At 47.2% G+C, this 14,530-nt stretch overlaps 2 protein-coding genes across 2 annotated transcripts in view; one reads left to right on the top strand and one right to left on the bottom strand.

Annotated features, from left to right (window-relative positions):
- Positions 1–8,030, bottom strand: part of MAP3K21 (mitogen-activated protein kinase kinase kinase 21) — a gene marked incomplete at its 3' end in the record, with an annotated part of 40,029 nt that extends 31,999 nt beyond the window's left edge. The window contains exon 1 of the mRNA XM_081998054.1: positions 6,588–8,030. Coding sequence (XP_081854180.1) covers positions 6,588–7,332 — 745 coding nt within the window. The 5' untranslated portion in view covers positions 7,333–8,030. The remainder of the gene's footprint in view (positions 1–6,587) is intronic.
- Positions 8,031–10,835: 2,805 nt separating this feature from the next.
- PCNX2 (pecanex 2) overlaps positions 10,836–14,530 on the top strand; it is a 157,438-nt gene continuing 153,743 nt past the window's right edge. The window contains exon 1 of the mRNA XM_081998404.1: positions 10,836–11,548. Coding sequence (XP_081854530.1) covers positions 11,276–11,548 — 273 coding nt within the window. The 5' untranslated portion in view covers positions 10,836–11,275. The remainder of the gene's footprint in view (positions 11,549–14,530) is intronic.

Genomic DNA, 14,530 nt, shown 5'->3' with positions numbered 1-14,530 from the left:
ACGACAAAGACAGGGAGAGGAGAAAGACAAGAACCAAGTAAGATCCAGAAAAAGATCAAAGTAACATTATTCTTGAATTAGTAATCCTACCTGTTAAAGATGCAAAGAGTCTCAACATCAAATAAGGAACAACTCTACACTTGTCAGATGGACATAGTTGGGGAAACATTAAAAAGAAAGTCTGTATTAAAAATTAGTTATAAACATGGGTATTAAAAGTTCATGGGTTTTAAATTAATTATATGATATTTAGCTAGTGTTTTAGCTTAGAATCTTGTTTTCAGTATTAAGGGCTGTATGTAAATCTACTTGAACTTTGTTAACTTTGAGGGAATTTTTTCTACATTAACAGGTGGGAAAAAAATGCTCATTAATGTCCAGACTTGAGATACAGAAAAACATCGAACAGTAATAAATTTAGAAGATAGTAGGTGGAGGTCAAATAAATGGCTATTGCAGTTAAGTCTTCATCTACAAATAAAGTAACTGCTGGATGTTACTCCTCCTCTGGAAGCTTACAGACTGTACAGACGAATATTGTGCTGCAGAGTAGTAGTTCACAAAATTTCATTATCATCATTAAGTTCCTGAATATTAATTTTAAATGCTGAAACACATCCTTCAGCTGGAAATTAGCCTCTATGACATTTTAGCACTAGTTACTTCTACTGCAGATTGAGACAACCGCAGCGATCAGTTACTCAAAATCATTCTTTCTGGCATTCCAGCACCCCTTTCTGAACACAATATACAACATATTTTTATGCAGCAACTAAATATGTCAAGTGAATATAAAATAGGCACAACACGAAACATTTCCTTTGATGAACTGGAAAAAGATACTCTATAGCTCAAGGCTGCTAAGTATTTGCTGCTCCCACAGAATCCAACCAGCCTTCAGGGTCTCTAAAAAAATAAAATCCCTATCTACATAGTCTGAGCACACATCAAATAATGAAACAAATTACTGGGAGCAATGTTTTATGAAACAAAGTAGAACATTTTCAAGTGACATAAGTACATTCAAAAGAAAAACTTACTAGAATTGAATAGCATGCTACCTTGGTAGACCATTGACGAAATTCTACAGTCCTACCACAGTTTGCATGAGGGTGGTTTGATTTTGTTTTTTGGTGGGGTTTTTTAAGAATACTAAGTGGACAAGTTTATTAAAACTAGAGCTCCTTCCTGCTATACATTTCCAGATGCTTCAGGATGTATGACCAGTTCTTACGTTGTAATGCAGCAGCATTATCTTTATGGCAAAGCACAAGGCAGGGCTACTGCCACTTGTAGAGATGGGATATGAAGCTTGGGTACCTGGAACAGTTTCTAGCTTTATGCAATCTAAGTAATAAAGAATAGTGCAAAGCATTTAAGTGCCATGACTTTCTATATGAACACAGCATGGAAAAATACAGCTTAAGAATTTGAAATTGCTAACTAACTTCTGGTGCCACTGTTTTATCTGACTGACATTAGTCAAAGTGATACCACGTTCTCAGAGATATGGTTCCTATGGGTTTCAGGAAAGTCAGCTGCCTTACGGAAGAGGAACTGCAGTTAGTTCTGACAGAAAAAAAAAACATTCCTTCCCCTCCAGACCTCAGAGGCCAGCCAGTAGTTTAGCAGCTAGTCAGGCAATACAAACAGTTTCAAACCAGTTACAGCAGATGCAGCCTACTATAGGAGGAGCAGGAGTCACCCAGTACTGGAGGTGGGCACGCTGGGATGGCCAGGCTTAGCCCAGCGGGGACACTGAGGATGTGGAAGGGAAGAGCAGAAGTTCCACGAAAGAGAAGCACAAGGAGGAGAGGGAGATGCAGAATACATGCCAGTAGAAAATTAGGGGTTTTAGTTTTGTTACAATGCAACAGGTGAGCAGTAATTGGCACAGTACTGTTGACAGAAACAACTCCAAGTTCTACTGCCATTAGAGGACACCTTGAAACTTTATTTCCAGAAAAAGAAACTTAGGTTGAAGCTCAAATCTGCTGAAAAGCCATCTCTCTTCTCCCTCAAAACTACCAGACAACTATAATATAATTTCATTTTTAATTTTCTTCATAACTGTACATTAGAAGACACTGAATTTTCAATCATTTAGTAACATCTAAGCAATCTTTACAGCTTTACTTGTGATGTGAGCAAGTCTTCCCTCTTCAAAACAGAGCCAAGAGACAAATTATGCACCCCAGTGATTTCAGAATAAATAAAACCAGTTCAGGAGATGGCAGAAAGGCTTAACCCGAGTCTCTTTCTCTTTCTCTCCTCCAACAGCTAGCTTAAAGTTGCTAGGTGGAGAAGTTAGAGGGAGAGTAATTTTTATGAGTTCTTGAAAACCTGTCTGTCTTACTGTAAAGGTGTTTAACAGCATAACTTGAGCAATTCTGCTGCAAATAACCTGTAAGACCAAAGAACCAGAGATAATTCTTGCTTTTCTCAAACTCCAGGACACCTTCCCTCACCAAAACCAGCTGATTCAACAGTTCTATCAAGCCACATCATGCTTCCTTTTGCAGTTTTAAAACCAAATTATGTCTATTTTCCAGTTGCTGTTCATGTGACATTCTTCAAACTAGGCTTATGAAAGTGGATTATCCAGTTGCAGTTTTACTGTTCTCTTGTATGTTTGATTCCCTCAGATTTCAAGTATTGCTCTCATTAGCATTGTCACATCCATGGCCTTATTCAATAATCCTTGAAACTCAAGCTGTCCTTGACGATTTCAAAAAGTAATGTAAACTCAACACACTTCAGAGAGCTGAGGGCTGCAAAGGATCCTGGGATGCTGGAGGAGCTCGTGAAAGCCATAGCAAACTGAACCCTACTGGCATATCCATCCACAACAAATGAGTACAGAGTACTTTATCAGTATTGTGTTAGTACACATAATCTGCACAGAATCAACTCTGTGCTTTACTTTGTATTCATGGGTAGGTCTACGCCAGATATTCTGAACTTTTCATAACGTTTCCTACAAGTATGCAAAGCTACTGCACTAGAGATAAAGTGCTGGTTTTCATTTAATGCAGAAGTACTGCACAGTCTGAAATCAATCCCAGAAACATGAACCTCCGCCTTCTCTAAACTAGACTTCAGAAAGTAAAAACCTTGCGTACTCTATTTGAACATATTACTAACTTTCTTCAGAACACTAAAAAATAATCAGGAAAGGCTGCACTGAGCCCTTAAACAACCACAGGTCTTGTAACTAATGGGGTGTCCTTGCCCAGAAGAAAGCAATTTGATTCCCCCAGAGAAAAAAAGTTGCCCTTTCAAAGAGTCAGCAAAACTACCGAGTTGTGGTAAAAAGACACATGTAACTATTAGTGTTATAGTGTCCAGTCTTGTAAATGAACTCCTGTTTTATTTTCAGTAAAACTTAACTTTTTCATAATCAGCTGACACGCTTAATCAAGACTAAGTTTGTACCCAAGAGATGCTGTTACGAATGTTCAAGTATTTTCACAATTTTGAAGATATCTGTTTTTCAGTCAAAGTATCATTTAATTCAGAATTCTCTGTCTCTGATGGTTTGAAAAACTTTAAATTTTCTTTCAATTTTTTTCTTCGGAATTTAGATAGATTAAGAGGTGGACTTTACCTATAAAGTATATCTAAGATAAGAACTGCATATGAGGAAGTTATTCTCAAAATAGACCATGTTCTTTTTCAGAGAAACTTCTCGCACTGTCACCCGCACAAAGTTTTACAAAGCACCCACAATCTGCAAATCAACATTAGAGGCCATGGTTACTATGTTTCATTTTCTCACACATACCTGAAGCTAAAAGTGTTCTTTACACCTTTGTTTTGTAACCTTTTAATATTAAGTTTATTTTACATGGACTGCAGAATTGAAGAAACTCTGCTACCAACAAAACTCGAGAGCTACCTCTTACTTCCTTGTTCAGACCTAACAACCAAGTTTGTTAATTTTTCTTCCCAACACGGAAAACATTTGCATACCTGTTTATTTCCCTTTTCTTGCTTTGGCAGAAACAAAAACCTTTTCCCACCTCCTAAAAGGAGCCCAAGGAAGCTTGTGCATATGAACTTAGATTGCTGTTAAAACCCTGCTGCTCTCACGGCTCTTATGTTTGTGGCGCCTCCTCTCCAGTCATGAAAATCTGGCATCAGCAAAATCACACTAGATATGCTGTCTTATAGATCCCAACACCATAAAATTGCTTGGGGAGAAATAATACACTTGCCTCCGAGATGCTTGCTTTGCCTATTGCCCGCCAACCACAAGCCCAGGCATACATCCTTTTTGGATCAAGTATACTGGTGGAAGGGGCTCCCTGTCCCTAGCTGGAAAAATTAGTTCTCCTGGCTATATGCTAGGGTAATAGTTTGGTGAGCACTCTTTACCATACCATGTCAAGGGCAGTCATTTTTTCAATTTGTTGTCCAAGGAAGAAAAATTCCTTCTTAACAAAAATGACGAAGCTAGGACAAAACTCATACATTCATGTACTACCTAGAGCTGCTTAATGAAGAGCACTGAACTACCGCCATTAGCAGTCCATGGAGAGCAGCGATGGGAAGTTGAGGAATGGGTGCAGCCAGATCTGTCTACAGCCACAGCTGAACTGTTACTATCCACACCAAGCAAGTCGATCGGTCAGCTCTGGCAGCTTTCCACTCCCACTGCCTAAGACTGGAAAAGACTATGGTAAAAGAATGAAGTGAAATCTTCGATGAATGGATGAGTTAACAGAACAGAGGATACTGTCATGATTTGCAATCATTTTAAATTCACATTGTTGAACTTAATTATTCTAGCATATTGTACGACCAGCACACTATTGTCTTCCAATGTTATCATTTAGTTGGATGATCAAGAGACATAATTCTATTTAGCACATTCAATACTGTCTTCAAGCTTCACTAAATTTTCTCATCCATATTTCTTAATCTAAGTAGCTAAAGTTTAGTGCATGTGCAACAACAGTAATAAAAGCAGTGAAGAGGCACGTATGCTGAGATTATAATCAAAAGCGTATTTTTAAAATGCTCTGCCATTATTCACACACACAGATGATAATAGTAATCAGTTCACAGCAGTCACCAGCTAGCACTCATAGGTGCTATGCTAAACTGCAGGGTTATGAATTAATTTCAGGTACAGACTTTGCCATTGTCGCCTTAGGAGGCTAGTGTGCAACAACCCACGCTTTATCTAAGGAAAGCCACTAAATGCTCAAGGTACAGCAGCTCACACTGAACACAGGAGCAAACTTAGGAGGGCATAAGCTGCCTACAGACATCTTGCTAGAAATTAAGGTGTTGGCCATGACCCTAAAGGTATGTTCCAAGAGTTCATCATCTTGTGTTACAAACAGAACCACAAATGTAGCTTAGTGTCCTGGTTTCAGCCACAACACTTAGTTAGGTTCTTTCTTTATCAAACAAATAGTGAAAGTATGCTCAGGAACAGTCCCATGACTGAGCCTTGTCTTAACAACCCATGCATGGTGACCTTCAAGACACACTGCAAAGGCCTTTTAAACAAAGTGCTTCAAACTTGAATGAAGCTTTTTCATTTCTACCAGACTACTTAAGGACGCCTAACTGAAAAAAAGTGTAACATATTGCTGCATTTGGCCCATGCATAACAAAAAGGATAGAGTGTAGAGATGGCTTCAGACATTTATAGAAGCACACAGATTTCCACTTTCAGGTCACCAATTCAAAACACAACTGTAACAGCAAGTCATAAACACCTCTACTCTAGTAAGCCAGCCTTCCAACACCGCAAGTGCCAAAATCTTAGATGCTCTTATATTGACAAATGGACCAAGGATCCATCAGACGTGAATTGAGCAACTCCCTCACTCTTTCAGGTGCTTCTGTCCATGCCAACAGCTAAAAGCAAGTCTGGCAACTGCACATGAGTTTCCACTGGTTTTAAGCTACTGTCATTTCTGTCTCAACATTCACCGAGTGAATTTTAGCAATGCTAACTCCATGCAATGAAAACCAGAAATACACACGACTGTTCAGCGGCGTAACAGAAGCAATATCCTTATTAAGCCTTTCCTTTACCGGGTGCTTCGTTTACCATGACTTTTAAAAGTTCGGACTACGCAAGGCATCAGAGAAAAAGAAGTCTGGTGAGCTGGCAATCGCGGCTGTGCACAGGATTTTATCCCGCCTTGCTTTTAAGTGAGCTCCCGTCCCACAGGACAGGACTTTGCTCATGCCTGCGTTGCAGGGAAACCCTCTTCTCCCTGCCTTTTCACAAGGAGACCGTAACCAGCTCGCAGTCACGGCAACTACCCTGCCGCCAGCCCAAGCTTCTGGCAGAGGGTGCCCAAGCCGCCCAAGTTGCTACCACACCCACCTCCCGGTGAATCGGGACTCCCGGACCGTGCCCGCCCAGGCCCGGCCACCCCCGCGCCACGGCGACGGCCAGCGCCGCCAGGCCGGGCCCCCTCGTCGGGCAGTCTCAGGCGAGCGGCCGGCGCCGCGCGGCAGCCCGGCCGCGGCAGAGGGCCGGGGACACCGGCACCGCCGCCTCTGGCGACCGCGGCGGCCCGAAGGCCGCTCCTCACCCCCCATCCCCAACCGGGACTCACTGTTGCTCGACTTGAGGTCCCGGTGCAGGATGGGGACGATGGCCTCGTCGTGCAGGTAGAGCATGCCGCGGGCGATCTGCACCGCCCAGTTCACCAGGATGTGCGGGGGGATGCGGCGGCCCCCGCGGGCGGCCCCGGCCCCAGGGGCGGCGGCAGCGGCGGCGGCCAGGGCCCTGTTGAGAGAGCCGCCGCGGGCGAACTCCATGACGAGGCAGAGGTTGGGCTCCCGCAGGCAGACCCCGTGCAGGGCGATGATGTTGGGGTGCCTCAGCATGGAGAAGAGCTTGGCCTCCTGCCGCACGCTCTCCGCCGTGGCCGTGATATCCTCATCAGGGTCCTGCCGCGCCGCCTTCACGGCCACCTCGCGGCCCCGCCAGGTGGCCCGGTACACCTTCCCGAAGCCCCCCACGCCGATGATCTCCTGCAGCTCCAGGTGCTGGAAGTCGATCTCCGTCAGGCTCCCCGCGGGGTCCCCCCGCCCACCGCCGCCACCGCCCCCCGCCACTCCGCCGCGGGGCTGGCGGGTCACGTAGTTGGCGGGGAAGATGCCGAGGCGGTGGCGGATCTTCCCCGCCCACCAACCGTCGTCGCCGGACACAGCCGCGTCCTGCGACAGCACCTCCACCACGTCCCCCCGCCGCAGGCTCAGCTCGTCCTCGCCGCTCGCCTCGTAGTCGTACAGCGCCGTCCACAGCGGGCACGGACCCGCGCCCGCGGCCGCCGCCCCGGCGCCCGGCAGAGCCATAGCAGCGACCTCAGCCCCGGCGGCCGCCAGTGCCGCCGACGCGGGGGCGCGCGCGCAACCGCATCCTCACCTGCCGCCGCCACTGCCGAGCGGGAGCCGCGGGACGGGGGGAGGGGCGGGGGCGCCGGGCGGAGGGAAGGGGCGGGGCTCGGGGAAGGGGCGGGGCTCGGGGAAGGGGCGGGGCCCACCCAGCCCGGTCGCCGCCGCTACCGCCGGGCTCAGGCAGGTAGGGCGCAAGCGCACGCGGGGAAGGCGGAGAGGGGAGTGGCGAGTCACTCGCGGTGCCCCGCGACCTCCCTCCCGCCTCCGCGGCTTGACCCCGGGGATTGGCCGCCGACCGTCACGTGGGACCGAACGCTGAAGGCGGGGCAAGGGGCGGGGGGGCGATGGTGGGAGCGACCCGACGGGCGGGAGCGTAGGCAGGTAGGTGCCCGCGCCCGCCCTCCCACGCGCGCAGACTGCCAGGCTCCGTCCGCCGCGGAGGGGCGGGGCGCTGGCGGGCGCCTGGCCAGGGGAGGGGGCGATGTAAGGGCACCGCGCGGCCCACCCTGCCGCCCGGGCTTCGGGGCAGAAGTGGCCCCAAGCTGGCCCTGCGCGGAGCCGGGGAGGGTGGCGGGGGGAACCCGTGGCCCCCGGGCGGGCCGCGGCGCTCTGCGCAGGCCGCCCTCAGGCGCTCGCCCCGGCCTGCTTGGTCCCTCGGGAGCAGGCAAAGCAGGTCGAGGGTTTGTGCCTCCGCCGGCAGCTTCCCCCTCTCCTTCGTTGTGCGGTCTTGGGATTTTACCGGAATAAAAGCCGAGCGGTTTCGTCTTTCCTCTTCCACCCGCCTTCACCTCTCTTCGGCTTTCCCGTGCGCACTGCCCCGTCCGCTCACGGACTGAGCGGGTCGCGGCTCTGTGGGGCATGATCACACAGTCCTTTCGTGAGGAGGCTGCCTGGAAATAGCAAATGCTGTGCATATGCTATTTCTGGGTAGAGATTTTCCTGGGGTTTAGGTGGAAAAATCGTATCACTTTCTAAACTACAGTAGTCATTTCATTGGAAATTAGAGGGAAGTGTGTAGGCTGGGTCAGCACTGTGGGAAGAAGCGTGGGTTAAAGTAGAAGGAGATGCTTTTTCGTCCTCAGATTGGATCACTTTGTGCTGCGGCACCTGTGGTTCTGGAGGCCGCTGCTGCCAGCGGAAGCCCTGAGGTGTATGGAGAAGGCTTGGGGAAGGTGTCAAACCACACCGCCGGGTAGAACAACCTGGCATGATGAATGGTGCTCAACTTCTTGCACAAAGACACACATCCAGAGCACTACATAAACTGGAAATTTGCAACTGGATATCACAGGACTAAGGTTCCAACATAAAGACAATAATTAAAAAAATAAAATTACAGTATCCAAAAATCGAAAATTCTTGTTTATGCCACAGCCTAAACTGTGTCTACAGTTGTACACACAAAGCAGAAATAAAATTATGCAGAAAGTGACTTGCTGAACCATGCTAACCAAAAAGAAAGAATGCAGAACCAGCATGTCTATCGAGTCTTTTCCCATTTTCTTTAATATAAGAGAATGCCTTGCAGCTATTCAGAGAGATAATTGCAAGCCTTTTCCTTATCTGCATATTTGCCTTATTATAAAAGCCATAAGGTATGTTGTAACACAAGCATTCTGCCACACAAATTCCACCTTGAACTTTATCTGTTATCTAAAAGAATCTGCAGGAACTAATTAAGTGTGGAATGTTTTGGGTCAGACAAGGTATTGGTCGCAGTACAGTGAAAAGTTTAAATATTTATTTAGAGCTATTATTCCAAAATTTGCTCTCTGAAGTACCATTATCCACTACCGATTGCTACACTCTGGTTATTCTTTGTTCCATGTTTCTGCAGCACCTAGCGCTCTAGGATCTCGGTCCGTAATTGCCGTTCCGAGGAGTTCTAGTGATGGAAATGATTTTTCAGAGAACACTGTGCAGCGACCATAACTGTTCCGATGGCACCACCTACTGGGGTTACCGTTGAGAAGAACGGCCTACGGAAGGCAAAGCCTTCTGCTCAGTTTGTCATTGGCATCTCTTGAGAGAAAAGCGGTCACATTTTTCGTCTTTGGCACTCCTGCAGCTGTAGCACCGTGCGTCTACGTTGTGTCCAGAACACACATCCTGAGCTGAAAAATGCAGGAACCCTTTGTTCCTTCAAGTACCATTATACCAAAAAAATGTTTTGTGTCAACATTATCCAAAGATGAGGAAGAGCTGACATGAGTGATGGGGAGACAAGTCACCTCAGGAAGACCCAATGTTATATCAACTCCGATGAAGCCTTCACCATCTGGGGCGTCCAAGTAATAACCTACATAAGTTCGAGGTCTTAAAAAACCAGGAGAGAGGAGGTTTTGAAGAAGATTTTCATTTCCACCCTTGCTTATCCACCTCTCTCTTTTTTGGAGCTGTGCATGTCAATGTTCATATTTGTAGTATGTGTATGGGAAATAACTTCAGTAGTTTCTGAAAAATTACCATTTTTAATTATCATGTCAGAAGTATTCATAGCTGGCTATTGCATTTGATTCAGTTATTACATTTGTGTTAACAAACTCTGTCATCTTTGAAAAACACCTGCAAAGAGTAAAATAAAAAAAATTCCACTCAATGAGAGCGAGGTTTAGGTAAGATGGGTACACGGGAGTAGCACACGAGGCACTGCTGGGACTGTGCCTCCTGCATACAGATTAAGAGACTTTGCTGCGTACCAAGGACGCGTCAAGCAAGTACTTGAGCCCCGCGGCTACAGATCCACAGGCATCTGTGTGTGCCGGCGCTGCTGAGGGAAACGGTGCCATTCCTCCCCTGCTCCCAGCTGCTTGTTCATACCACTGTATCATCCCTCCCATCAAGCCAACACGAGCGCGGCCATGTCGCCTGCGACATCAGGAAGCAAGCTGAGAGGCGGTGGCGTTAACTCAGAAATACGGTTGTCTAATAGCGTCTCTGGTTTCTTACCTTTGTCTAAACAAATCCATATGAAGCACACTGGAATGGCATTTGTACATGTGTCCTTCGCAAAACTGACTGCAGGAAAAGTCTATACACATGGAGAAGTCCCCAGGAGGGGTTGATGAGAGACGTGCAGTTGAAGTTCATGGCTGTTTTCTGATGGCAGAGGGTGGGAGGGAGTGCTGTGTACGGTCAGCTCTGCTGTTCACGGCCCGGCCACACACCCCTTCCTGCAGAGGTGTCCCATGGGGATATGCCCTGTATCCTTATGCCCAGTCCTTCGCTGCCTTTGCCCTCTCCTGCTCAAGGCTTCCACCTGGCCCCATCCTCCCTTCAGCTCTGCTCCCAGCCGCTTCATGCACCTGCGCTTCCCCGTTCCTCTCGTACCGCTCCGCTCTGGTCTGCTGCTGTGAGATTCTTGAATGCACAGTGTTTTACCCTAAACTCATTCTCCAAAGAAACTGAATGTTTTTGGCTTTGTTTTTTTTTTTAACAGAATTTCCCCACCTGCCTGCCCAAAACCAATACAAAAATCTCAATGCTGAAGCTGGGCAGAGCTCAAAGCTCCAAAACCTGTGCTGTGCCAGGCAAAATGAATAACCAGCAATGCAAACCAGGCGGGGGGCGCGTGTGACCGGTGAGGGGCGCGGCCCCGCTGGCTCACACCGGTGTTGCCCCTTTGCCGCGCATTTGTTGCATCTGTGAACCAACCTCACAGCCGCTCCGGGCGGGAGGCCGCGGTGACGGACGCCTCCGCGACAGAGCTGTCCCCCCACCCCCGCTGCGGCCCGGCCCCTCTCCGCCCCGCGGCCTCCCCGCCCTGCCGCTCGCTGCCGGCAGGCGGGCCCGGCTCCCCGGCCCGGCATTGGGGCAGGGCCCCCGGCACCGGGGACGACCGGGACGCCGTGCCCGGGGGAGGGGGCGGCCTGTGGCGGCGCCCTGGCGTGGGGCGGGCGGGATGCTTGGCGTCGCGGGGCACCATGGGAGAATCCGCGGGCGCCCGGCATGGCGGCGGCGGCGGGCGGCTGAGGGGCGGCGGCGGTGGTGGCGGCGGCGGCGGCGGCGGCGGCGGGTGGCCATGGTGTCGCCGGCGGCACGGCTGGTGGGGCAGGGCGTGTGGGCGGCGCTGACCGGGGGCTGGTACCATGACCCGGAGCAGGGCGCCTTCACCAACAGCTGCCATCTCTATCTGTGGCTCTTCCTGCTGACGCTGCCCATGGCCCTGCACCTGGTGAGGCCCGGCCCGGGGCGCCGAGGGGGGCGGCGGCGCCAAGGGCGGGAGCGCCGCGGAGAACGAACCGACCTCTGGGCCGCGGCGGGGGGAGTTAAAAAAAACAGGCATATTGGGTTTTGCGTGAGGATTTTGTGTCTAAAGATTAACGGGGTAAGTAGACCGGGCGCATTAGTCTGGGGCCGGACCTCTTAGGACCGCTGAAAAGGTCGGTGGGGGTGCTTAGGAAGGGGTGCAGTGCTGACCCCCGCAAATGCCGAACGACCGTGCGGACGTTTGTTCAAAACCCCTCCCCTGTAATTTTAGAGGCTTTTTTTTTTTTTCCCCCGAGTCTGCTCCAGCCTTACTTGCTGAGAAGGGTAGATAAACGGAAAAACCTAAATATCACGTAAATAATAAGCCTTGCTGAATGTCACTGGTGAGTCACATGGCTTTTCGTGACATGCAGCTCCCTTTGTGCTGAAAATTAAACATTGCAAATAAATAATTTTAATAACTAGGTTTTGTTTTCTAGGCTTTAACGTGTTTTTCCTTGAAAACTTGAAACTTTTGCTTTATTTTTGTGTGCTTTCCTACTGTGCCAGAAAAGCTTAAAAATACAGTTTGCTGGATCATTGCATCTGTCCGCTGGTATGTTCTTCAGTGATTGTAGCCTAATACTCCCACTGGAAACAATTTCCATCCCTTTGATTCTCACAGTGACTCAAGTAAATTCTTAACTAAGTTTTGTAGAATTGTTTTTTGTTGTTGGATAAAATTTCTAAATAGGTCTCTTTGCCCTACCTGGTTGGATGTTGGCCTGATTTTCAAAAGCAAAGAGCACTCACGAATCCCTCTGCAATCCCAGTGAAAACTAAATCTTGGCTTTTTAAAAATCAATTGGTATACTGTATTTTGTGGTATGGATTGCAGTGTGGCTCATGGAGTTACTGAACTGAGATAACAATATGCTTTCTTCTGATTGATAGGGCTTATTTCCTATGCAAACCTGCAAGAGTCTTACATTGTAGGATTTACTGTTAAAGTGGTATGTGTGATTAAAAAGAAAAAAAAGTAAAGGTTAACTTTTTTCCAATTGATGGAAGTATGTATCTGAAAGAATTATGTATTTCCTTGTGGGAAACTTTTGAACTAACAGCATGGAAAAAGGCACGCAGGGTTGCACAAAAGAACACTAGTTACAAAGATTGTAGGTCAGACCTAAGGTAAAAAAAGACGTTATTTAAGGGGAAGGGGAGAAAACCTAAGTTACCTACTAAACACACTCTCTCGAGCTTCACCTTCGCCTGTCTAGATGGACTTGCTTTTTCTGCAGACTGGCTGACATTCTGATGAATCATCTGGTTAAATGCAGGACTTGAGCTAATGTATCGCTATGGGAATTCTTTATCCTTGATAAGAACAATGCATTTATTATGCTGGCTGCTTGAGAGTAATGATGTCCTGAAGTATTTGTTTTCTTGCTTTTAAGTGGCTGGGCTTTGTAAACTTTGTGCAGGGCATATTCTTGCCACTTAGAAACTTGAACCGTTTTTTTACTAAAGGTTTTCTTTGGAGAATTTTGTTTGGGGTGATATCTATGTTACACACTTGACACTAAATTGTTTTGGATTCAGCTAATGCAGTCACTGTCATTTCTTGAAATGGCAAAGTAAAAACAAATCAGAGTACTACTTTGTAAAATTTTCCTTTGCTTAATATAATCTCAGTCACACGTTTGTCAAAGTCAGAAGTCTGAAACAGTTTGATTTGAATGAAATGGCAAAACTCATCCAGCTGTCTTTAGATTTTTTTCATGCTGGCTCAGCAGAGATGTGCTGACAGTAGCGTCAGGAAGCTTATGGTATCAAGTTGTTTCTGTCATGCGGATTGAGGATTTCACTCTCTAGCTTTGTCAGCATAACTTATTTTGGTACTAATAGTTCCATCATTAGCTTCCCCACCCCTGAAAATGCAGATCTGTGTTTCTGTTTCTTCCTTTTCTTTCTCATTTATCCTTTGCAGTAGCAAGTGTACAGTTAAAACTGTACATTGGATATTATTTGGAGCATCACTGCTGTTAAAATCAACTTTCAAAATTGTAATGAGATCTTGTCTAACTTTGCCATGTCAACTCTTATAAGATTAAGAATTAAAGTTATCTTATTCCACCAAACAGTCCAGGGTTCCCAGGTGTTTTGCGCATGAAAATAGTGGTGGTTGTTATCCAAAACCACTGGGCTGAATTCAGCCCCAGTGAAGCACCAGTGACACAGAGGTGCAACTTTGGGAATGCTTGTGCTATGGCTTACTTTACAAGCAACAAGAGAATGTGCATCCACATTTTGGTGAGTCCCCAGAATGGCTTAGGATTTGTTCTGCCTTTTGTTGGTCAGGAAGCCCTTGAACTTAAGAGGGTTGTTACTTCTTCGCTTTCGATCTTCAAATCATGCTGTGATAGGAGAAGTACAACATGGCAATATAAGGGTGTAGGCACATAAATTACTTGGAGGTAAACTGTAATAAAAGTTGCAGCATGTCAGCTGCTTCCAGCCTGATTTGGCCACACTTTACCCATTTGTAAAAGTAAGGATACATACACTTCCACAAAAGAGAGGTAAGCTCTGCTTACAGGGAGTGTACACCCCTGGAATTTTATTTGTTACCTGTTTTCCCATGTCTTATACTGTGTGATTGACATCTTCGTTATTAATTTAACTAAATTAATATCAAAGTATTTATCTTTGGCTCCAATATTCTATCTCCCACTCAAACCTCTGCAAGCCTGACAGCAGTGGCTGACTGCCTATTTACTTGGTAGTTCCCTCATTTGGGTTCTGTAGCACACCAAGACAGTGAGACCCAGGTGCAGCACCATCTTGCTTTAGGTGCCTCAGCTGCTCAAGCATCAAGTGGGATACATCTGGGTCTAATCAACTTTAATCATTCAGTCCAATTTGCAAGGTGTGGCATTTTGTTCAAACGTTACACACCTTTATATTA

The sequence above is a fragment of the Phaethon aethereus genome (assembly GCF_964289735.1).
Source record: "Phaethon aethereus genome assembly, chromosome: 3".
NCBI classification, from domain to species: Eukaryota; Metazoa; Chordata; class Aves; order Phaethontiformes; family Phaethontidae; genus Phaethon; species Phaethon aethereus.
This window is presented reverse-complemented; position numbering and strand designations above follow the sequence as displayed.